This window comes from Diabrotica undecimpunctata, chromosome 7 (genome assembly GCF_040954645.1).
Source record: "Diabrotica undecimpunctata isolate CICGRU chromosome 7, icDiaUnde3, whole genome shotgun sequence".
Taxonomy (NCBI): Eukaryota; Metazoa; Arthropoda; class Insecta; order Coleoptera; family Chrysomelidae; genus Diabrotica; species Diabrotica undecimpunctata.
In genome coordinates, this window is record NC_092809.1 from 126,814,356 (window position 1) to 126,841,288 (window position 26,933).

The window sequence follows — 26,933 nt, forward strand, 5'->3', positions numbered from 1 at the left end:
AGTTTTGAAACAAATTCAGATTTCTGCTTTAATCTGGAGCCTTCTAAAAATTGCAAGGCATGACCAGACGATGATATAGATGTTAAAAGAGACATGGGAATCTAAAATTTGCATTCCACGACATGTCTATTCATCTAGGCAGAAATCCTAACGAATTTGTTTCTCGTACTTATACAGAGTAGATCCGAATAAAATGAAAAAGACAGAAAAGATTTGATTTCACGTTCAAAGCGTCTATGTATGTATTGATACGTATTTGGACTTAATAAGTCTCATCAGAATAGTTATTCATAGCCGTTCTTAACGTGAAAAATAATCTTCTCTGTCTTTTTAGAAGCAATAATAACATGGCTTCGTTATGGACGCAATAGCGACATCTGATAGAAAAATCGGTAAGATAGTTTCGAAACAAATTCAGATTTCTGCTTTAATCTGGAGCCTTCTAAAAATTGCAAGGCATGACCAGACGACGATAAAGATGTTAAAAGAGACATGGGGAATCTAAAATTTGCATTCCACGACATGTCTATTCATCTAGGCAGAAATCCTAACGAATTTGTTTCTCGTACTCATACAGAGTAGATCCGAATAAAATGAAAAAGAATCCGAATAAACAGAAAAGATTTGATTTCACGTTCAAAGCGTCTATTATTTTTAGACGTAGATTATTTTTCACGTTAAGAACGGCTATGAATAACTATTCTGATGAGACTTATTAAGTCGAAATACGTATTAATAGATACATAGACGGTTTGAACGTGAAATCAAATCTTTTCTGTCTTTTTCATTTTATTCGGATCTACTCTGTATGAGTACGAGAAACAAATTCGTTAGGATTTCTGCCTAGATGAATAGACATGTCGTGGAATGCAAATTTTAGATTCCCCATGTCTCTTTTAACATCTTTATCATCGTCTGGTCATGCCTTGCAATTTTTAGAAGGCTCCAGATTAAAGCAGAAATCTGAATTTGTTTCGAAACTATCTTAACGATTTTTCTATCAGATGTCGCTATTGCGTCCATAACGAAGCCATGTTATTGTTGCTTCTAATAAGACAGAGAAGATTATTTTTCACGTTAAGAACGGCTATGAATAACTATTCTGATGAGACTTATTAAGTCGAAATACGTATCAATAGATACATAGACGCTTTGAACGTGAAATCAAATCTTTTCTGTCTTTTTCATTTTAATATATTGTGTTATATTTATGTTATAGTTATTGTTAAGTTATTTACTGGTCGTGTTATTTTTTATAGTTTAGTTTAATTGTGATTTAATGATTTTTCAAGAAATTCTTACACTAATAGTTTCAAAACTAAATATTTTTAAAAATCATATGATACATCATCAGTACGACCCTGTTTGGCTTTCACGTGCTTCTATTGACAATTGGGAATATGTAAAATGAATGTAGTTTATCAATATAGCCTTAACTTTTGAAATAAGTCTCGTAGTATAAACTTAACAATATGAGGATTATCTTGATGCAAGATATATTTACTAAGTACAGAGCTTGCACTATTGTACATACCTAAAATTGTATACTTGTTTCCTGGCTTTCCAATGGCACGTTTAATTTCTAGTTGTATGGCTAAAGTTGATTTAACTTACTTAAAGAAACTTTTTAAATTACAAAATGAGATCAATTTTTATTAAATTTACATACAGTTACTCAACGAAATATAAAAAAGTTTTTTCTTACCAACACATTCCATACCACTAGAGACTTGATTTAATTCAGTATTCTTTAAACTTCTTGTTTAAGTGTTAATAAAAAATTTTGTAAACGACTTTAAATATTTTCAGAAATTGGCCTTTTAAACTATCACAAAGCAGGGTCGCTACAAAAATTAGGAGAAAATAAACAACATTTACTGTCTATTTAAAAGCTGAATTCGACTATCTAAAGTTCTCGAGTCTTTTAACATTTAATCTCTTCATTACTGTCGCTACTGAACCGTGTCAGTACAAAGCTGTTGCTTCTTTTGTGAACGTAATGCGTATGCGTATGCTATCCGGGTTTTTCCGCTTTTCCGGATAAGTAACACTCGACGCAAGTGGGAGTCTCAATGCTGAGAGACTTCGTCGGCTGTTTGAGGGAAGACTTAATTTTCTTAGGACTCTTATATCCGTTTTCTGCTTTGGGACTATTATCCCGGGATCTTCTCGGAGTCTTAGGACTAGATTTCCTCGAGTTTTTCGGACTTATACTATCGGAACGCTTTTTATTAGGACTACTTTTTCTGGATTGATTAGGGCTAGATTTACGAGAGTGATTGGGAGTGGTTTTTCGAGATTGATTGGGGCTGGGGTCTTTTTTAATAATACCGCCGCTTTTAGTGGTGTCCTTTTTGGTATCACTAATTTGTCTTTGAGGCGATCTTGTTTTAACTATGTGGACTTCTGCTTTTACGGTTTGTACGTGTTGCTTACCTAGTTCTTCTGTATGCATCGGATGAAAGTTCTCAGGGGCATGTGATGACTGTATCAGCCGTGCTTGACTACCAGTACTGCCTGCTGAGAGCGTTGACGTAGTACTGAAAACATATATAAAGTTATTATCAATAAATCAGCAGTACCAATTAATTTTTAATTATTACCTAAACAAATATTATAATATGTTAACGTTTTTATTCGATTTAGACATATTAAAGAGATTAATGTGTACTTATTCATGCAGATTTCATTTTACCTTTACGCCCCAATATTTTTTAGTTTTGATCTCTATATTCACTTACAGCTAATATTTATCGGTACTCTTTTAGACAAGAAGATATTTTTTTATCTATATTCAGGTTTTTTTAAGCGTACGCGCTTCTCCGGTAGGCATCTAAACATTACATGGTCCTTTGCGGCTCGCGAATATGTTTCAACCAATAGGCGGAGAGGTGCCAAACACGTATATAGAATTTTACGTTGGTGCGAAATTTCTATGCGGAATGTTTAAATATTCGTAGGCCAAAAAAGACGACTTTTTATTAAAATCAATTAAAAGGAGACTGATTTTAAAATATTTGTAATGTATAATTCAAGAAAACTAAAACAATGCAATAGGAAATAAAACAAAATATATTTAAAAAAATTATAAATTTTTTTAAATGTTTAAAATGTAATTAATCCAGTAAAATAAGACAAAAAAGGGGGCAAACCTCGAATGAAAGAGAAAAAGAATGAAAGATAATAAGCTGAAAATTTGCATACGTCTTTATTTTGATGGTATAAAACTTAACTCAAAAGTCTCATATAATCACGTGTCCGCGACTTAAGATATTAAAGGTCAAAGGTCACGAAAATGAGTTTTCTGCAAATATCTCGTTTCCCTTACACTTTATGACATTTAAGGTGGTAAGAAAAATTGTAGAATGGAAAATTCTCTTCAATTTTTGTCTCAAGTACTTTTATGTACCTTTAACCCTTCTTAAGATAGAGCGCAAAGAGTGGGGGACCGCTTACCTGTGTATACGGTAAAGCGAAGTCAGCCAGTAGGATTCAATAAATAATAACTTATATAGTTAATTATTCACTTAAAATACTATTATTATCATTAAATTTTTATTATTTATTATTTAATAAACTATATTTATAGATATTAATTATAAAATATATATTTTTTATATAATATTTATTTTATTTACGAACTCCGTTTTGATGAAACAATGAATGTGCCTATCAGCCAAGAACAATTTTTATCGAACACATCTAATAAAAAAATCTTTATAGACATGCTTATCGACAAATTAAAAGCTGTTAATATTACTACAAAACAAGCCAGAGATGATGCTGATGTTCTCATTGTAGAAACAGCTATTGCAGAGTCTGAACATGTAGGAAAAACTTCCGTCATTGTAGGAGAAGATATTGATTTGCTAGTTATCTTGATAGGACGAGCTCAATCACATCAACAAGAAATTTTTTTTTTAAATTGGTAAGGGTAATGCGGAGACAAAATTATATTTATCGAAAAGTTTTGATAAATACCCTCATTCTAAGAAACACATCTTATTTTTACACGCGTTTAGTGGATGTGATACGACTTCTGCGATTTATAGGAAAGGTAAAATATCGTTTATTAAAATGTTCGAAAAAAATCACTATTTACATCAGTCACCTCAACTATTTCAACAAAAAAACTGCTCTGTGCAAGAATTATTTGAAAATGGAGTACGTATTTTCTTAGTAGCGTATAATGCTCCAACATCAGAAGACGATATAGACTCTTTTCGATACACCCAGTTCATCAAATCAACAAGACTCAACAAACCAGTGCAGTTATCAAGTCTTCGACCTTCAAGTGCAACAGCTCGTCAGCATATCATTCGTGTCTATTATCAGACCCAAATTTGGTTGGGAAATGATTTAGAACCCCAAGAATTCGGCTGGGTAATGCAAAATGAATTTCTGGAACCAATAACAACATTATTACCGCCAGCACCAGAAGAACTGCTGACTACAATATTTTGCAATTGCAAGAAAGGTTGTGGTTCTAATTGCGGATTCAGGAAATCAGGATTGCAATGTACTTTAATTTGTGAGCAGTGTAATGGACAATCATGTCTAAACGCTTCATCAACTTCAGATGATTTCAATGAAGAACGTGAATATGCACCTGATATTCTTGAATATTTTTATTCTTATAGTTTAATAAACGAGAATGATGATGATGAATCCGATATTAAGCGGTCAGAGGAAGAAGAAGAAGAAGAAGAAGAAGAAGAAGACGATGAAGAAGAAAATTAATACAAAAATATTAACCATACATAATAAAAGAATATATATTAGGTATATTTGTAACTTTAATAAATCGATTATTGGATTAATAAATAAATATATAATTTAAAAAAATAATAAATATGATTTTTTCAGTATTTAATTAAATATAAAAATGATTATTGTTGAATTCTGCACTTGATCTTAATTTATCGTATATACAGCTGTTAAAAATATCATTAAAGGTCATTTGAAATATTTCATTTAATATTGTATGTTTGTTAAAAATAAAATAAATATTATATAAAAAATATATATTTTATAATTAATATCTATAAATATAGTTTATTAGATAATAAATAATAAAAATTTAATGATAATAATAGTATTTTAAGTGAATAATTAACTATATAACTTATTATTTATTGAATCCTACTGGCTGACTTCGCGTTACCGTATACACAGGTAAGCGGTCCCCCACTCTTTGCGCTCTATCTTAAGAAGGGTTGAAGGCACATAAAAGTACTTCAGACAAAAATTGAAGAGAATTTTCCATTCTACAATTTTTCTTACCACCTTAAATGTTATAAAGTGTAAGGGAAACGAGATATTTGCAGAAAACTCATTTTCGTGACCTTTGACCTTAAATATCTATAAATAAAGTCGCGGACACGTGATTATATGAGACTTTTGAGGTAAGTTTTATACCATCAAAATAAAGACGTATGCAAATTTTCAGCTTATTATCTTTCATTCCGAGGTTGCATCCTTATTTTACCGGACTAATGGTCCTTTGCGGCTTGCGAATATGTTTCAACCAATAGGAGGAGAGGCGCCAAACACGTATATAGAATTACGTTGGTGCGAAATTTCTATGCGGAATGTTAAATATTCGTAGACCAAAAAAGCGACTTTTTATTTAAATCAATTAAAAGGAGACTGATTTTAAAATATTTGTAATGTGTGATTAAAGAAAACTAAATCAATGCAATAGGAAATAAAACAAAATATATTTAAAAAAATTATAAAAATTTTTAAATGTTTAAAATGTAATATTTATACGAAATTCAATGTCCTTCGCCATTTTTTGTATACCGTCGTTATTTACCGATATATTATATACTATCATCGGCTTAGTGACACAAAAATGTAACTACATTTTTTCCCGTTTTGAGATATCTACACCATTGAACTTACTTTAGTGAATTCTATTGATTGATACAAAACTGTATCTCTCCGAACAACTAAAACCGCAGTAAGGAGTTTTCGTAACTACATTTCTTAGCAATCATTTAGTGTCACAGAAATGTAAGTGCTGTTACATTTCTGTGATACTATGTTTTCGTACTATAAATAAGGTGATATTGAGTTACATTTTTACTACTGAATGGTGATTGCAGGTAGCAACTGCGGATTTGATAACTTGTTTATTATGTTTAGCAGGGTGGTCCGATGTATTTGCAGTTCTGTTATGACAAGAGTAAGTGATACGTGTGGTGGCCAAAACCGCACCGTAAATGTATCTGCTATGTTGCTTTACGCTGTTCAGACATAAAGATTCCAAAAATTGACCATTGTTTTTTTTTAATCTGGCCATTGATTCGGTCTATTGTCAAATTGAGAAAGCATAAAAAATGTGGACATATTTGATTCCACTGGGTGGTACTCCATTGTAAGAATGGGGTCAAAGAAATCAAAATACACTGTACACGAGATTGGACAGGAAGAAATTTATGACTTCAAAGCTTTTGTCACAATTTTAATAAAAAACAAATAAGTAGACATCGATTGTAGTAGTATAAATTGGCTAAATTAACATGGCTGCAGTACAGGAAAAACGATAATAACCATACATTTTTTAAATAAAACAAGGACAGTGAAAATTTCGGGTCTTTTGAGGTTATCCGAAAAGAAACTAGAAATTTTTCCATGCCAAACTTAATAACGGCATATGAAGGACAAGGGCCAATAAAAGAGGAAAAATATAAGGATTTAGAAGAGCTGTGCAATAAAGGCTTTATTTCTTTCCAGCATCATCTCTTCTATAAGTCGTTGCTTATCAACAATAAGGACAATCGATCAGATGTGCAAAGTTGTTGACAGAATTAAATTTATTGTTTTGAAAATGTTTTCAAAGATTATGTTTAATAAAAACAAAATATTTTATGATTTTAAATAAAGTTATAATCGTCTCGATGGGAATAACCACAATATATCTATTAAAAAAGAAACTTTATTGACGTTTCGACTTCTAATTCAGAAATCGTTTCGAAATCGAGATATTTAAATAGTATTTAATGCCACAAGAAAATAGCTCCAGAACAATATAAAGTTATAAAATAAATTATGATTATTATTTTTATTATTATTATCAGTAAATTGGGTAACCCTCAGTTGTGAAATTAGATTATAATGCTACAGCAACAAATAATTACAAGTAGGTACCATTTCATTGTAGAAAAGCTTAGTCTTAATCCTACTACAAAGTCATTTGTATTTAAATGGCGTGGTTAAGGTTTCGGACCAGGTAGAGATTAATAAATTTTAATCTATTGTACTTTTAATTATTATATTTGCCACTCAGTATGTTCATCTCTCGAAAATTTATCGATATCACTCAAATACAAATGTGTTTGTAATATGATTAAAATTAAGCTTTTCTAAAATATAATGGTACCTACGTAAGTCTCTATAATAATAGACTTTTCAATTTGGGACACCAAAATGTATCTCCGCTACTTTATCTAATTCCTGATATTTTGAAAACACAATTTATCCATTGTTGCGTATGATTGTATTACCGTAAAGAATACATTTCTAAGATTAATAATTCGGAAAAAAAAAGTTGGGAATAAACTACAGGTCATTACAAAATGCAAATCATTTTTTTAAAAACCTTAAATAAGCTCTCCTGAAAAGTAGTCATTTTTGATGTACAGTTTTGTGTCACTAAGCCAGTACTTCTGAAATAATCAGAATATATTTATTTAAGGACGGTTTGCCAGATATTATAAGTATAATTGGCGAGCATAAAATCATTCAGTTTCGTTTATGTTAATCCCTTGTGGTTGGCAGCTATTATTACCAAAGGTCAAACAATTAAAAATTATGCTGCAGCATACCAACTGCCCAAAGGGTCGATACCAAATGCCTTCGGTGGAATGGGTAATCCTAAAATATTTATTACAGATGATAATGACATGAAAATAAAAGCCTTAACACGTATTTGACCAGCATCAAAACACATTTATGCCGTTTTCATACATGTTAATTAATTCGACGCTGGCTGTGTGAAAAAAGGAATGGGATACCCTAAGAAGAACGACAACTTTTATTCAAGATATTTTAAACTATATTATTAACATCGATTATATAGAATACCACAAAGTCTTCTTCTTTTAGAAACCTGTCCGTTCCGAAAGTTGGCGATCATTCTGACTATGATGACTTTGTTGGTTGCTATACGGAATAGCTGTGTTAAGGTCTTTCTATACCATGCTCTCAGGTTAGCAAGCCAGGATATTCTTCTTCATCCTGGCGTATTTTTTCCTTCAATTTTACCTTGCAAAATGCATTGGAGGAGCTCGTATCTGCCTTGATTTCTTATTAAATGTCCCAAGTACTGCAGCTTACGGCCCTTCACGATGTTGACCAAATCCGCGGTTGTATTCATCCTCAGCAGTACTTCTTCATTGGTGATTTTGTCTGTCCATGGTATCTTCAGGATCCTTCTGTATAACCATAGCTCAAAAGCCTGAAGTTTTGATAGAGTTTCCGCCTTCAATATCCATGTTATTACTCCGTACAGAAGCACTGAGTACACGTAACTATTAAGGAGCCTTATTTTTGTTTCTAGGGTGATGTCATGACTCTTGAACACACAGCTCATAGTCAAGAATTCACTTTTTGCTTTTCCGATGCGAAATTTAATCTCTTGGGTATTGTCAACGACTCACTGATTATAGTTCCCAAGTAGTTGTACTGTGAGACACGTTCAATTCTCATTTGGTTCACATACAGATTTACTCCAGTTATGTTTTCCTTGCTGATGATCATTAGCTTGGTTTTGCTGGTGTTTATATCCAGTCCATATGTTCTACTTGTTTCCGTTATTTTGTTCATTAAGTTTTGCAGCCCTTCTATGGTATTGGAAAACACTATTGTATCATCTGCATACCGCAGATTATTGAGCTTGACTTCATTTATTGAGATGCCTTCATCAATTTTTTTTAGAGAATCTTGAAAAATGTGCTCCGAGTACAGATTAAATATCAGTGGTAAAATTATTCACCTCTGTCTTACTTCCCTTAAAATTTTGACCTGATCTGTACATTCTCCATTTATTCGGAGCACCGCTGATTGATTCCAATACAGGTTAGCTATTATTTTTATGTCTCTTTCGTCAATCCTTGTCCTCTTCAGGACATCCTTGACATCTATATATTTCTGAAACAATACCTGCACGCTAAATAAAGCTTACCTCGTACCAACGGCGTTCACAAATCCAAACTGATTGGGCGCAATTTGTACCATGCATTTCCGGTAAATTCTTTTGTGGATGACTTTTAAAAACAGCTTCAGTAAATAGCTCATTAGGCTTATGGTCCTATAGTCTTCACAAACTTTTGCTTCTGGTTTTTTTGGGCAATAATACGAACTCCGATTTGAGCTACTCTACTGGTATTTTTCCTGTCTTGCCACAGAGTCATTTAAGATTACTCTTGAAAACCAACGATTTCCGCAATGGGAGAAATATATTACTGAATATTGGAGAAGAAAGAAATATTGGTGTCCCGCTTATAGAGACGCATCAATATATGACCACCAAACCAACAATTTTAGTGAAATAACAGCTTTTTAAAGACATAGTTCTACATAGAAACAAAGCTTTTAATGGTATAGCTTTATTAGACTTTAGCTATACTGCCTTTGAAGAATATTATAGAAGACGGCTTCAAAATTTTGCAAATAGTAGAGATGTAGCTCCAAGATTACTCTTTAAAAGGTAATTAGAAAACATTTAATATTTATAACAGGAATATATAATTAAATTATCTAAAAATTAATACAAAGTTTTTAGTGAGCAAAATAATAGTGTGCTTTACGAAGTCGATACAGCAACAGAATTTTGCGCCTGCGAAATTGGAGGATTGAGTGCTTTTTGCAAGCATCCAGATGCGATTGCACACTTTTTTAATATATTTTTTTGCAACAAAGATCGATCGAGCTAAATTAGCTTCTGGCGAAAAAGTTCAACCTTTCTTATTTTATAGCGAGCTTGCAGAATCCAGTAAAAGTATTACAGAACATTATATTATTAACAGCATTGATGAAAATAATGTTAGAGAGTATATTCTTGTAAACAAAAATGAAACAAGATAAAAATGTTACATTTGAAACTGATTCATCAACGTTAAAATTATTGCACGAAAGTTGCACGTTGTCGCATAATAAAACAAAAATGGCCGGGAAAAGCTTTTTAAACACGGCAAGAAGTTCATCGCCAAGGCGATTTGGACACAAGGTCAATATAAGAATGCAACCAACTTCAAACAGCCGAAGAAAGTTAGGAGTTACTAGAGGGTCAATATTACCATTTGGACGACCACCTAAAGATGAATCTTCTAAAAAAGGTTTAAAAGGCGTCACAATCTTTCATCCAACATAGCAGCAAATCTAACAAATGCAACTAAACATGGCGAAGGACATTAAATTTGGCATAAATATTACATTTTAAACATTTAAAATTTTTTATAATTTATTTAAATATATTTTGTTTTATTGCCTATTTCATTGTTTTAGTTTTCTTTACTCATAAATTAAAAATATTTTAAAATCAGTCTCCTTTTAATTGATTTGAATAAAAAGTCATCTTTTTTGGTCTACCAATATTTAAAATTCCGCATATGAATTTCTCACCAAAGTAACATTCCATATAAGTGTTTAGCACCTCTCCGTCTATGGTTTAAACATGGCCGCGTGCTGCAAAGGACCCATAGAAAAGTCCTAGATGCTAAATACATATACGAAATGTTTAGATGCCTACGGTAAAGATCCCTGGAGCCGCAAGTCTCCATCTCTTGCCTCCAACTATCCTTCATCAAGCCTCCATCTCTCAAGAAGAGATATATTTAGGTTGTATACTACTACGTTAGACTTTTTATTTTCTGGCCGCGGCGCAAACCATCACTTCACTAGATCCCCTACAGTGAATACGCTAGTAAATGACCGTTTTGGAGTGTAATTTTCCTTGTCACAGATTTTCTTGAAAATTTGGATTGAGGTTCCTTTTACCCTCTGCTTCACTTTTGGACTTGAGCCTAGGGTTACTTTTACTTGGGCTGAAAGTCACCCCTTCTCGGAAGTGATAAAACATACGTTTAAAATATGTCCCGAAATGGATAAATTAATTAACAATTCTAAGCCACTTTTATTTAATAGAGTTTCACCAATTCAATACTTTTTCAGCTATTCGCGAGTGAAAATGTTTATTTTTCAAAAAATCCACGTTTCAGACCTTTTTCAGAAAGTAAATATTTTATCAAAAAAATATTCTTAGCAAAAATGTAGCTTAGATAGAAGTTGCAGCTCATGAAAAGTAGGTTTTTTTGTCAAATTTTATATCGAATATTTCAACGTGAAATAATAAAAAAATGAAGCACTTTTCAGAAAAAATTCATCAAAACTTTTTTAAGTGTTTGAATAAGCCTTATTTTTGTTTTTTTTTTTAGTTTTCAGCATCAAAACTAAGCGAGTTACGCTTAAAATAAAGTTTGTCCTTTTTTTTGGCAAAAAAACCGTGAAAATCACTTCCGAATCAGCACCCCAACTAAAATTAATCGTAACCGCTTTACAATTTACTTTATTTATGTATTGTTTATTTGATCTGTAAGTTTTATTGGTACAAAGTGCTTATTTTAAACAAAATTTGGTTTTTAAATAATTTTTTTTTATTTAAAAAAAATACGTTTTTTTTTCAAAATACAGTAAAACCTCCGTTAACCGAAATAATTAATGGGGAGGCCGTTTCGGATAACAATAATTTCGGTTAAAAATAACATTGTTTTTTATAATATTCTTGATCAAAATATTGGTATTAAAAAATACTATGAGTTGATTTCGTAATGTTTTCTAATAAGTAAATCCAAAATAAAGTAATAAAATTAGGGAAAATGAACAAGTTTAACATGCTTTTTTAAAGAAATCTGCTATTTTGTTGCGTTTTCGTTTGACAACGATGTTTTTCTCTCCCTCCATCGTTAATTTGCAGAACGTCATGAGTTTGCCTCATTCGATTGTTCGACGAAACGTAAAGCAATCTGAAAAGGACAAAACTTTATGTAATGACAACAAAAATTAAGAATCTAGTCGTGTCCCTAACTAATTAGGCCTACTATATAAAATTCTTTCCTCTAAAGCATTGAAAATCTCGTCGACGGTCTTGTGCTGCCTGTTGCCTCTTGGATCGTCATCTTCGTCATCTGATATGCTCAGGTTGTCTTGATAAAGAGCCATATCAATGATGTCCTGGTCGATGAATTCACGTTCTGAGTCATCAGCTGCTAACCAGTCACGTATCTCTTCTTAGTTAATTTCGTCATGTCCCGGCAAATTTTTAATGAAAGGTTTAATTTCTTCTGTCGTTTTCTTACCATTTTATTCTTCAGGATCGTCAATCAAAATCTTATCAAAAAGTTTGTTCCAGCCTTTTTCCAAAGTTGAAGATTTGATCTTGGCCCACGACTCAGCTCACCAATAAAAATGTTTTATTGTTAAAGATTTGAGAATTTCGGATTTATTCGTCTCCTGTAATAACAGATGTCTTAAGAATGCTTCTCTATAATGTCTCTTGAATGTCTCTATGACTCCCTGGTCTAACGGCTGGATTAAGCTTGTGACATTCGGTGGCAAAAATCTGACAATTGTCACCATTTTGTAGATTTTGAGGGTGAGGGCGCATTGTCAACAAGCAACAATGCTTTGATGGGAAGGTTTTTTGATTTTAAAAAGGATTTTACACTTGAGACGAATTCATTTTCAAACCATTCTAAAAATAAAGTGGTCGACATCCATGAACTTTTTTGGCTTCTATACCTTAAAAGCCTTTTCGAAAATATCTTTTAGAGCTCTTGGTTTTTGTGATTTCCCAACACACATAGACATCAATTGGTGAGTGAAATTAACGGAATTGTTTACGTTTTGCGACAAACATTTACTTTTTATTGACGAAATTATTGAAACTGTCAGCCGTTTCGGTTAAATGATGTTTCGGTTAAAAAGGTTTCGGTTAAGGGAGATTTTACTGTAACTTAAAAAGTATTAGTGATACGCAAAAAGAAAAACAATATAGGTTTAGCTTTTCTAAAAATTTTGGTTTTTTCTTGTTTTTCTGTAAGGCAAAAATAGTAAGACAAAGATATGGGTTTTTTAAAAAATTTTTACAATCGTGATTAGTGACTCGTTTAAGCCCTTTCAATTATAACCCTTTCAACAATAAGAGTTAAAAAAAAAACAATTAAAATGAACGTACTGCCTTTAAAAAAACCTACAAAATAGTTTTTTAAGCACTTCATATCTTAAAAGCTAACTGAGTTATGAGTAAAAAACCAATCACATATTTTAGGAGATATCAGAACACGTGTACTGAAGCATTGTAAGATACATATAGTGTGCTATTAAGGCACAGACATACTTACACACTAATAAGGGTTGTTTTTTAAATTAAAATAAAATAAATAAATAAATAAATAAACGTTTTGATTAAACAAATTATTGTATTTATAGTTACAATAAAAAACAAATACTACAACTATTCGAATTTCTTCGCAAGGGGTGGTTTTTGTAGGGAAATTATGTGGTAAAAAATTAAAAGAGTTAAGAGATCTAAATTTAATGTCATTATATAATTAAATATAAATATATATATATATATATATATATATATATATATATATATATATAATTAAATATATAAAAATATATATATATATATATATATATATATATATAAATACGTTCAAATTATCGGGTAAAGTGGTCTGTGATAAAAATCTTTCTTTTTTCTTAATTACTCAATATTTCGCCATTTATTTAACAGCTTCTTCAGGAGTAAACTAAAACAATTTGAACATTACAAAAAATGGCGTACAAATACATTTTAAAACACTTAGAATTTAAAAGATTTCGCAAATAAAAAATGACATTGAAGTATTTGTAATATTGAATGTCAAGATTAAATTGTCTTTAGCACGTTCGTTACAGCTATACGATAAAAAATTAAAATTATTTCAAATGTAAAAATAAAAATAACAATAAAAGAAAAGTAAGAAGAATAATATTTCTTTGATGAATTATTAAGGTTAGTTGTTATTAAGATGAATGTTGGCTATTTTGAATATTTATAAATTTTGTTCAATATGTTACAATATATGTTACTTAACTGTCCAGTGTCCGTTTTATAATTTTTTTTTTATTTTTGTTAATGTAATACATCTCAAGAAATAATCTACTTTTGTAGTTATCAGTCTGTGCCAAAATGTGAGCTTTGTTATAGTCTAGCATATGACCAGTGTTTTCATAGTGCTCAACCACTGCGCAAGTATTTTTTCTCAAGCGGCAATCACTTTTATGTTGTGTGATGCGTTGTTTTAGCCATTGTGATGTTTGACCAATATAGCTATTTTGACATCCTAAACACGGTATTTCATAAACGACATTACTTTTATATAAGGTTGGTACTGGGTCTTTGATTTTTGAAAATAGTTGTTTGCTGTTCATGGTATTATATTTAGCTATACTAATATTAGGAACATTTTTGAATATGGATATGACAGAATAAGTTAGACCATTAATAAAGGGAAGTTTTTTATATTTGATTGATTTGTTGTTAGAATCATGGACGGGACCGTCATAGAAATTAGTGCTGTAAATCAGTTTTTTTAAAATTTGTTTAGGATATCCGTTGTTACGAAAAATTTTGTATATTATGTCCAGATTTTTTTGTAAAAAGTTTTCATCAACAATGGACATTATCCTGTTTTTCATACCTAGTACGGTATTATATTTTTGACGGGTGGTATGGTTTGAATAGTAATTTATATACCTGCCTGATGCTGTCGGCTTTTGGTACCAATCCAATGTCAAAATATTGTCATTTGTTCTTATTACTTTTGTGTCTAAAAATGGTATACTAAAATCTGTCTCAGTTTCAATTGTAAACTGAAGATGTTTATTAAATGAATTAAAAATGTTTAGTGTGGTATTGATGTGATAAGATGGAACTGCACATATGATGTCATCGACATATTTATATATAAACGGTAATTCAAAAGGTAATTGTGTAATCACATTATCTAAGAGATGATCAGTGACAATAGTTGCAAGGATTGAACTAATCGGGGAACCCATTTTTTCTCAAATTTTTGGAACACCGATGGGTTCCCCGATTAGTCCAATCCTTGCAACTATTGTCACTGATCATCTCTTAGATAATGTGATTACACAATTACCTTTTGAATTACCGTTTATATATAAATATGTCGATGACATCATATGTGCAGTTTCATCTTATCACATCAATACCACACTAAACATTTTTAATTAATTTAATAAACATCTTCAGTTTACAATTGAAACTGAGACAGATTTTAGTATACCATTTTTAGACACAAAAGTAATAAGAACAAATGACAATATTTTGACATTGGATTGGTACCAAAAGCCGACAGCATCAGGCAGGTATATAAATTACTATTCAAACCATACCACCCGTCAAAAATATAATACCGTACTAGGTATGAAAAACAGGATAATGTCCATTGTTGATGAAAACTTTTTACAAAAAAATCTGGACATAATATACAAAATTTTTCGTAACAACGGATATCCTAAACAAATTTAAAAAAAAACTGATTTACAGCACTAATTTCTATGACGGTCCCGTCCATGATTCTAACAACAAATCAATCAAATATAAAAAACTTCCCTTTATTAATGGTCTAACTCATTCTGTCATATCCATATTCAAAAATGTTCCTAATATTAGTATAGCTAAATATAATACCATGAACAGCAAACAACTATTTTCAAAAATCAAAGACCCAGTACCAACCTTATATAAAAGTAATGTCGTTTATGAAATACCGTGTTTAGGATGTCAAAATAGCTATATTGGTCAAACATCACAATGGCTAAAACAACGCATCACACAACATAAAAGTGATTGCCGCTTGAGAAAAAATACTTGCGCAGTGGTTGAGCACTATGAAAACACTGGTCATATGCTAGACTATAACAAAGCTCACATTTTGGCACAGACTGATAACTACAAAAGTAGATTATTTCTTGAGATGTATTACATTAACAAAAATAAAAAAAAATTATAAAACGGACACTGGACAGTTAAGTAACATATATTGTAACATATTGAACAAAATTTATAAATATTCAAAATAGCCAACATTCATCTTAATAACAACTAACCTTAATAATTCATCAAAGAAATATTATTCTTCTTACTTTTCTTTTATTGTTATTTTTATTTTTACATTTGAAATAATTTTAATTTTTTATCGTATAGTTGTAACGAACGTGCTTAAGACAATTTAATCTTGACATTCAATATTACAAATACTTCAATGTCATTTTTTATTTGCGAAATCTTTTAAATTCTGTAAGTGTTTTAAAATGTATTTGTACGCCATTTTTTGTAATGTTCAAATTGTTTTAGTTTACTCCTGAAGAAGCTGTTAAATAAATGGCGAAATATTGAGTAATTAAGAAAAAAGAAAGATTTTTATTACAGACCACTTTACCCGATAATTTGAACGTATTTATAAATTATTTTTTGGCCGAAATAATCATTTCTAATATATATATATATATATATATATATATATATATATATATATATATATATATATATATATATATATATATATATAATTAAATAATTCCAAATTGCTTGAATATACAATTGTATGATTTTTTTTTCTAATAGGGATAGTTTTCACCCCTAAAAAATAGAAAGCAACCAACGGCAAAAGTCCAGTTTTGAAGTGGAGGCTAAGTATAAAATAAATCCAAATTTCCATGCAAATCAGTAAAGATAAGGTATTCAATGACATTGTTTTAATTATAACCATAGACATATAATACAAGTTAGTGGCACTGGCAAAGCCAAAAGGCCAGTCATGTTTTCTCATAGTTTTATCATCTATTTCCATTGTTTACATTATATACATAATAATATTATATACATGTTAAATTAGGATACAATATTTTTAGTGTGTTAGTAAATGCCTAAATATTTTGGTTACTTATTTTCATTTTTATTATTTATTTTTGATATCAGTATATATAACATTGTAACTTTTCTTTTATTTTTATTGTTAATTTATTTTTATTATTATTTGTTTTAGCCCGTTCCCCCAGTGCAATAGAGAAAAGTGACGCAAAGCAATCCCTGCATTTCTTTTTAATTTGCTAGGTTTACCCGGCTTATTAGACAGAGATGCAGGAACTGCTTTGCGTCAGTTTTCTCTGTCACACTGGGAGACGCCACTGTATTGAAGCAGTCAGTTTATTTTATATTATGTCTATGATTATAACTACTCTAGGATGTGAGATTTAGAGGTAAAACTATGATACAATCTTCAATTGTATTGTTTAATGTTAATTGACATTCATTTACTTGATTAAAAGATGATTTGAATCAAGTAACTGCTTTAAATTACAATTATACGATTTTTTCTAATAGGTGTAGTTTTCACACCTAAAAAATAAAAAGTAACTAACGGAACACGTCCAAAAGTAAAGTGGATGATAAGTAGAACCTAAATCATTTTATTTACTGGCCTAGAAGTGGAAGGGTTTCGTTTACCTTGCCCGTTTGGCTATTCGACCGACAAATATTTCTTTATACACGCTATTAATACCCCCCAAAAATACTTATATACTATTTTAAACAGAAATAATAGATAATATGAAAGAAAATGGATTTTTGTGTTCAAAAATGGCTGAAAAAAATGCCTGTATCCCCTATAAAGTGCGTGACTCCAGGTGGCAGGATACGAGCAACAATACATTAGCTGATATGGCAGTTCTTACAGTAGGGGTCCTGACCTATACAAAAACATATAATTGTAAAATACTGCATATTATGATGTACACTGTATGAATAATGTAACAAAAAGATCTTATCCAACATATCAAATAATATACTGAAATGATGGCGTTTCCTAAGGATAAATGTTCCAGAAGCCAAACACAGTCACCGTTTTCAAACTCAATGGAAAATCTTTAAAAGTGCCTTCTTCTTCTTCACGTGCCTTCTCCGCGACGGAGGTTGACAATCATCATAGCTATTCTGATCTTAGATGCTGCTGCTCTGAATAGTTCAATTGACGTGCATCCGTACCATTCCCTCAAGTTACGCAACCATGAGATTCTTCTTGATCCTACACTTCTCTTGCCCTGGATTTTCCCTTGTATAATCAATTGAAGTAGTTTGTGTCTCTCATTACGCATAACATGCCCCAGGTATTGCAGCTTTCGTGTCTTGATGGTTTCCAATATTTCCATTAGATTATAAATTCCATAAAAGTGCCACAAGACAGTTATTATGTATGGAATCGACTGTCGGGTTGTTAACAAAAGAGGATTAACAAATACATGTAGTAGACATGAGAATGCTTATACGGAAACGTGGAGTGACAAAAAATGTAAAATTAAGAATGGATATATTCGGAGAAGTCTAGGTGTGGCGCCAATTATTACGGAAATACCTTAAAATCGCCATAAATATTTACGACACCTGATCAGAACCTAACTAGGTAATAAACATTTTCCGAATCGGATAATAAGTTTTATTAAGAGCCTGCATTTTTATATTCAACACAGACGTGGATATACAAAAATCTACACTACATTTCTTAGCTACATGTGCTGTAAATATGTTTTCCCAATTGTCTTTTATTTATTGAATATTTTAGCACATATTTTACGTGAAATCTCCTTTGTTTTTTTTTAAGATTTGTGTTCTTTTTTAAGATCACAGTGTACAATGGATTGTGATTTAATAGATTTAATTTGCTTTTATTTGGTATGTGACATGATATTTACATATTACTTAAGTATTTAATAAGTTTTGTTGTCTTTACACCAAATATTTTTAATTATTGGGATTTTATTGATTAAAGTTTGAGAGCAAAAATATTTGTTTTAGTTAAGTTTTTATACACAGATAGTTTTTACAGTTAGTTTATTTTCAAACACGTACAAACACGATACTGGATGTGGATAGCACAGGCCAAAGTTCATCCTCATGTGTCATGTGTTATTGTTTAGGTACTATTGATGGTTCATACTTATGAACTTGACGTAAAACATCAGTTGTCAAATATCAGATGTCCACATTCATTGTCTTGTGATATGATATTTGAGATCTGATCAGATGTCTGAGTTATCTGCAACGATATTTTATTATCTTTAAATCTTATCATAGTTAATTTAATGTCAAAAATCTGACAAAAAAAAGTAATTAAAATTAAAAGCTTTTAGTACGTTACAGTAAATCTATTAGCTTGATTAAAGGTTATTTGAATGATACCTGAGTGTTAAGTGATTCGGCGTTTTGCCTAAAACGGATTTGGGTTTGATGGTTCCAGTTTGGGAGTCTTCCTCCCCTTCTGATTTAACTCCAGCTTCTATTCTGTCGTGATGGTGGTGATCAGATCGTTTTGGCGGATCTATAAAATTTTAGTTATTAATTTTATTTTTTGTACTAGATTTTAATATAAATCAAAATGAAAAAATATATAAAAGTATCAGGATTACAATTAAGATATATTTAGATTTATCAGATATATCATTCAATTGTATTTTGCTTTGTTTTTGTGTTTGTCTGCAATTTGCAATTATTAAATTGCAAATTTAATAATTGCATTCCTGTCTCTCAACCTAAAACAGTAGACAGTTTACATAGTTTCTTGTAAACAAATAACTTTTGGTTTGTTTGATAACAAACGCTGCTCACCCGAGTGATTGCCGGTATAAACAATTAACCACTTACTGACCAACAGCTTCGGACGGATGAGTTAGTAAGTGGTAGGGCACTATTTTGTCCTGAAGTTGAGAAATCGGCTTGAAAGGCGAAAGAACTACTAAGTAGTCAACGGTAATAAAGATGTGGTAAGCCATGGGACGACTAACACAATATATATCATTAGTAAAACCATCATGACGAGTAAGAGATTCAAAGATGATATATTAGCAACTGGCGTAGTCGAGTTCCCAGGCTTGACAATGTGAAATCAGAGACCGGCCGGAAACGGTGGGTATCATGCTTTGCGTGAGAAATATTCGACTGGATAGATACATCTGAAAAAATACTATTAAGATAGCTAGATGGAACGCCAGAATATTTTTTCAGGCTGGAAAACTAAACAACACAATTAATGAAATAAAGAGAGTAAAAAAATTGATATTCTGGGAATGAGTGAAACAAGGCGGCAAGGTAATGGTAAAGAATGGTTCGTGCAAGAACGAGGATGCCACAATGTCTTTTTCGGACAGCAAAAACAAATATGTCAACCATAGGCATGCAGTAACGGTTCTAGTAAATAATAAAATAAAAAAAATATATGAAAAATGTTAAATCTAAGTAGAACTGTGAGCAGAAAGATAAAAGAGGCTATAGAGAAATGGTTACAACAAAAACGTCAATAGATAAAAGAGCTAAAACGAAGACAAGACAGCTTTAACGTGCATAAAAAAATCAAAGAGTGTACTTATACTTACAAGAAAAAGACAGTTCAGTAGATTAATAGACGAGAACAACAAACTTAATGTAGACAAAGAAGAACAGAATTAAGAAATTTACATAAAAAATTTATTTAGGGATTATTGTCATGTAACGGACACTCTTGACCTGAATGGACCAAAGATATTAAGAAGTGAGCTGATGAAAGCTCTAGATCAAACGAAAGATGGAAAAGCTACAGGATACGATGAAATACCAGTCGAATTTTTAAAAGCTTTTAACGAGACATAGATGTAATGTTGGAACTATTTAATAAGGTATACGATACTGTTTATCCCAACTGGAAGGATGGATCTTGGTTCAAAAACTGTCCACTTGCAATCTACATCATATCCAAGTGGACAAAAATGTCAGCTAAAAAAAATTGGAATAGACCCAAAAAACATAAAATAACAAACGATTGATTTATTTTTCAATAAATCAATAACTTGAGATATGCAGATGACACTTTAATAATCGCGGCAAATCAAGAAGACATGGAAGACATAATGAGACGTTTGAAGGAAAAAAGCAAAACATATGGACTACAGCTAAATAGGAGTAAGACAAAGATCATGATAGTAGACAGAGCTCGGAATAATCTTCAACACATTAAAGAAATTGGGGGCTTTGAAGTGGTAAATAGTTTCATATACCTGGGGTCCCTAATAACAAATGACGGAGGGTGTGACAGAGAGATACGTAGAAGGTTGACTATTGCTAGAACAGCTATGATGAAACTGGTAGCAATTTGGAAAAATTCTAGCATAATAATACACACAAAACTAAGGCTGGTAAGGGCTCAATTTTCCCATAGCGACATATGCATCCGAATTGTGGACCTTAAAGAAAGCGGATAAAAATAAAATGAACGCTTTTGAAATGTGGGTATACCGCCGCATGTTGAAAATATCCTGGATTGATCATCGCACTAACGTATCGATATTGGAACAACTTTAAGTAAAGGATAGATTGCTTAAAAAAATACAACAGAGATATTTGCAGTATTTTGGACATATTGCTAAAAGAACAGGTATGATGGAAAAACTGATAGTCGAGGGTATAGTTGAAGGAAAGAGACCTAGTGGAAGATCTTCAAGCCGTTAGGTAGATCAAACAAAAATACTGATTAAACAAGGGTTACATAAGGCCTAACAACTAGCCCAGAACAGAGAAGGATGGAGAGAAATAGTGAAAAAAGTGTAAAGGCCTGATGGTGTCACCACATCCCAAAAGGGATTAGGACTGAGGAGGAGGAGGAACAAACGATTCTCATCAATCTTTAGCTATGTCAGCCTTGTTCAAGTAAGGTGTTTCTGAATAGGAGTTAATTAAATTAACGGTTTACTTAAATGCAAGCTCTCTAAAACCATATCTGCAGCTCGATTCCAGTCACCACCAAAAGTTGATCGAAAATCTCAGAACAACAAATGAAGCTGGACCTTCGAGTTCCCGAATGCTACACGTCAATAATACACAAAATTATGCTTTGGTAGAGAAGAATGGGCAAACTACTATAGCTTATAATAACTATACATGTAATATTGTTAACAAATATTTGAATATTTGTTTACTGGCAAAATTTTCTTCTGGTTTTATTCAAGTTGGTTGTCTTTTGGCAAAATTTAATTGTCAAAATTTAATTCGCGAAAATTGCCAGGTAACAAATTTTCATACCAGTCGAAAATATTGCCGGTAAAGTTTTCTCTTTTATGATATTATATACGAATAAAAGCTGAGAGTAAGGCAATATAAATATTTTATTTTACGAATATTTTTGCAAAATATTACTCCTTGTGGATCTCAAACTGGTTTAGACATTTTCATTCTTTACTACACAAAGTATAAATGGAGCATTTTAAAGAGTTCAATCAAAGAAACAGAAAACACAAGCAGTAGTATAGCGAATAAACAAGGAAGTAATATAAAACATTCATTTGTGTCAGCTGGCGCCATTTTCCCAAATAATAATCTATAATAAAATAAACTCACCCACAGTATCTCCAACTGTTTTACTCCTAGACCTAAACATAGGTGGTTCATCAGCTTCTGTGCTGATATTGTCATAATCTATATTGCCGGCGGAGTTCCTCTGCGAGGGTTTCACCTTCTTAACTTTTCCTAACGTGTGTGAACCTTGTACTATAACCGTTCTCGGTTGTCTATCTGGTCGTTCCAACGTTTGACTGTTGATGTGACTACTGCCTTTGTGCCCAGTAACCAAAATAATCCCTGGACCCGCTCCTGGCTTAGTTTGAGGTATTGACATATTTCGTACCGACTCCCTGATGATTTGTCGTATTGTTTTTAGGAATGCGTTGCGAAATTCTGCGGTACTGCAAAAAAAAAAATAAAAAATATTTGATAACATGAATTCGAACGATACCTAACATGTATTATGTTTCACATACAGATTGAACCAATTTAAAACGGAACATACAATTTAATATATATCTGTTTGAACTGCATTTGAAATAGTGGACCAATATAAAACTTGGACAAAAATAAATCCATACCCGGTGATAGACATTGTATAAAATATAGTTCAACTATCAGTCTCCTTTAAAGGAAAGAGGAGCTTGCCTAATAGTCGGAGAGATAGAGCCGAAATTTTGAACTGATCAGTGATATGACATTTCTCTATTGGAATATATTCATTGTAACTGGGTTAAGACTTTGCCTTACAGGCGGACGACCCTCGTGGTACAGCGGGTGGCTATACAGGGATGAAGTTGTAATTTTTTTCGGAAAAATTAACGATCGATAATATGGCTAAAAATTTGCCCAGAGTAAGATCTTGGTATAACTAGATGAAATCCTAAAGGGCTGACGCGGGAGTGGATACATAAGGGGTGGCGGACAGGGGTGAAGTTGCAATTTTTTGGGGAAAAATTAACGATAAGTAATATGTCCGCCATTTTCATGGCTCATTATTTAGCCCCTAAAAACTATAAATCCAAAAGGGCGGACAGCTGGGTTGGTACAGAGAGCCATAAAACGGGGTCAAATGTACCACTTGCCTGCGCATTTTAGGTCTCGGCAACAATTTTCAAACTGATTTTATTATGATATTTTTATACCGATTTATTTGAAAATTCGTATGCTCACTTCTGTTACTATACTGAAAAGCGTCAAGTAGAGTTTTCCTCAAAATTTTTCAAAAAAATTTCCGTAAATGAAAATTTTCGTAATTTTTTGAGGTAAAATCTAATTTGTAGAATTCTTTCGATTTTCTGTCAGTTATACCATGATTTTTTTCTAAAAATTTTCAAACGATTTTTCCGGTAAGAAAAAAAAATTTAGAAAAACTTTAAAAATTTCGTCATTTTTCTCACTCTCATTGATGTCATTACATTCATCATCTTCGTCACTTTTACTTTCAATAATATCACATTCATTATCTGCTTCATTTTCAATCACTACTTCTCGAACTGATTCTGGCATCTGAGGTCCACTAAACCATTTGAATTTATATGTTTCATCTTCAAACTCCCAACCATGTTCTTCAACAATCAATTCTGTTGGTACTTTTTTATGAGCATTTGTCCAAATATTTGAAATATAATGAGCTCGCAGTAGATGTTGGTGTAATTCATCTTGACATGGTGGTAAGCTTGAAGCATCGAAATTTTTTAGTTTTTTTTAAGGTTCGTTCACATCATGCAACTTATACTGCCGGTTAAATAGTGAAAATCTGACATCGGGTACTTTTCTTTTTGGAATTGTTCTCGTCAGTCCTGTTCCATATAAGTGACATACGAAAGTTTCTAAGGTTTCAAAAACTTCATTACAATCGAATTCAGTTTCACCAAGTTGAATAAAAGCATCTTGATACTTATTACATTTAGCGCATGCGTCTAGAATTACTGATCTAAATGAACGCGCATCATTATTATTTTAATATTTTAAAATAATAATGATGCAAAATTAATGTCCAAACAGAATTTGTAAAATTATAATTAACTAATGAAAAAAAATTCAATCAATTTGAAAGTTAAAAAAAAATATTGAAAATATCTACAAAGTAAATTTCAAAACTTAAAAAAATTAATAATTCCACTATTAAATTGATTTTTATTAATAATTATTTGTAAAATGTTAAAGGAATTCTACCAATTTAATTTTATCTATTGATAAATAGAAATAATATATTTTGTATTTGATTATTAATGTAATAATAAATCAAATTTTTCTTATATCTGAACAATCATTATTTATGCAATATAAATGTAAAAACCTTTTTATTGTAATAAAAAATAAGTAAAATTACTATTTGTTATACCAAAAATATTTAATAATTAACATTATAAAATTACTTTAATTTAATAAAATATCAAATATCAAACATTTATTCAATTAAAAATTTTTTTTTTTTTTTTTTTTTTTTTTATTTCAACTTTAACGTGCTCGGCTACTATGGCCACTTACACAGGTACTATAACATGAATTTTCATTACACAAACATTAAGTGTTACATTAAGAATATGTTACAATAATACGGAATAATAATAATATGTTATACAATGTCTAAATTAAAATCTAATTATATTTTTTGATATAAGTGTTCATCTCTAAGGAATTGTAGCACAGCTTTTATTTGGTCAGGGTTGTTTAGGATACCTCGTACTTCACTTTTGAGTTTGTATTGTAATCTTCTGGCCAAATGTTGATGGCATTCAGTGAGAATATGTTTGATTGTCAAATATGATTGGCAGATTTGACAGGAGGGACGGATGCTAGAGGACATTAGGTAGCCGTGTGTGAGTTTTGAATGTCCTATCCGAAGTCGTCTTATCACAATGAGATCTCGTCTTGAGAGGGCTGAATAGTCAAATGTAGGCTGACTGGTTATTGACGGTTGTATTTCGTGCAAGATCGAACGGTTAGAGTTCCAATGCTGCTGCCAAAGGAGTCTGGTTCTTCTTTTAATATATGATTTTAGGTCCTTACAAATTTGAATTTTATCGGTGATTTCAGGTGATGCTGTAGCAAGTTTAGCATAGTGATCTGCAGTTTCATTGCCTTCTATACCAATATGTGATGGCAGCCAGATTATGGTAACTGTTATGTTTTGGGACAAGATAATTTGGTAAGAGTCTAGGATCTTTTGGACGATTGGATGATCAGTAAATATATTTTTGATAGAATAGATTGATGCTAAAGAATCTGTGCATATGGCAACCTGCTTATTAGGTGGAGATATATGGTTAAAAGCTTGCAATATACTAAATAATTCGCCAGTATGAACGCTGCTGATGGCTGGTATAAGTGATGACTTAATTAGTGAATGAGAGGTTGTAATAGAGCAGCCTACTCCTGTGTCATTTTTTGAGGCATCCGTGTATAATATTAGGTCGTATTTATTTGTATCTATAATGTCTTTAAATGCATTTATAATGATCTCTTTCGGATGTTTATTTTTATCGAAGTTGGTGAGCGAGGTGTTAAATTTGGGCGTGGACATGATCCAAGGAGGAGATGGAGGGAGATAAAGAGGAAGGGTATGTGTAAGAGAGATATCATTAAGTGTCTGTGCTAAAATTAGTGGAATAGGTTTTATTGGTGGTAAGAAATTGGTATTGTGTAAATTATACGTGGACATTACAAATAAGGGATGCACTGGATTAGAGGGGTTAGCTGATACCGATGCTGCATAAGAGAGTAGCAGTTGTTTTCGTCTTATACAAAGAGGAGGTTCGTTAGCTTCGCAATAAAGATTATCTACAGGACTAGATCGAAAAGCGCCAATACAAAGACGAAGGGCTGTGTTGTGAATTGAGTTTAGAAGGTTAATATATGTTTTGGAGGCGGATATATATATGTGACAACCATAATCTAGTTTGGAGCGTATTAGTGATCTGTATATTTTAAGAAGTGAGTTTTCGTCAGATCCCCAATAATGATGTGATAGAGTTTTTATTATGTTTAGTCTTATGCTCGTTTCTCTTTTTATTGCAAATATATGTTGCTTCCAAGTTAGTCGTGAGTCAAACGTTAATCCGAGAATTTTGCATTGTTTAACAACAGGAAGAGGGACATTGTTGATCAAAATAAGTGGAGATGGAGAAGGGGGACGTCTACTAAAGTTTATAATTTTAGATTTTACATTGGATAAAGATAACCCCATGTCACTAGTTTTTTTTAAAAGTGTGTCAACAGCAGTTTGAATAAGCTTCGAGGTGGTAGAAGAGTTTTGTCCATGACAGTAAATTACTAGGTCATCAGCATACATGATATGTTTAATAGGGGAAATGAGGTGAGAGCATAAATCACTTATTGCTAGATTAAAAAGTGTAGGACTTGGTACCGATCCCTGAGGTACGCCATCAGTTTGAGTATAAGTAGAAGATAAAATACCGTTGACAGAGACTCTGAACGATCTAGAAGATAGAAAATTTCGTATGAAGTTAAATATATTACCATT

At 31.5% G+C, this 26,933-nt stretch overlaps 1 protein-coding gene across 1 annotated transcript in view; it reads right to left on the reverse strand.

The window, feature by feature from the left end:
* Nucleotides 1–2,014: 2,014 nt before the first annotated feature.
* The window catches only part of sif (guanine nucleotide exchange factor still life), a 303,831-nt gene continuing 278,912 nt past the window's right edge, over nucleotides 2,015–26,933 (reverse strand). Inside the window, exons 15-17 of the mRNA XM_072539215.1 lie at nucleotides 22,502–22,845; nucleotides 19,319–19,457; nucleotides 2,015–2,540 (exon numbers count right to left, since the gene is read on the reverse strand). Coding sequence (XP_072395316.1) covers nucleotides 2,015–2,540; nucleotides 19,319–19,457; nucleotides 22,502–22,845 — 1,009 coding nt within the window. The remainder of the gene's footprint in view (nucleotides 2,541–19,318; nucleotides 19,458–22,501; nucleotides 22,846–26,933) is intronic.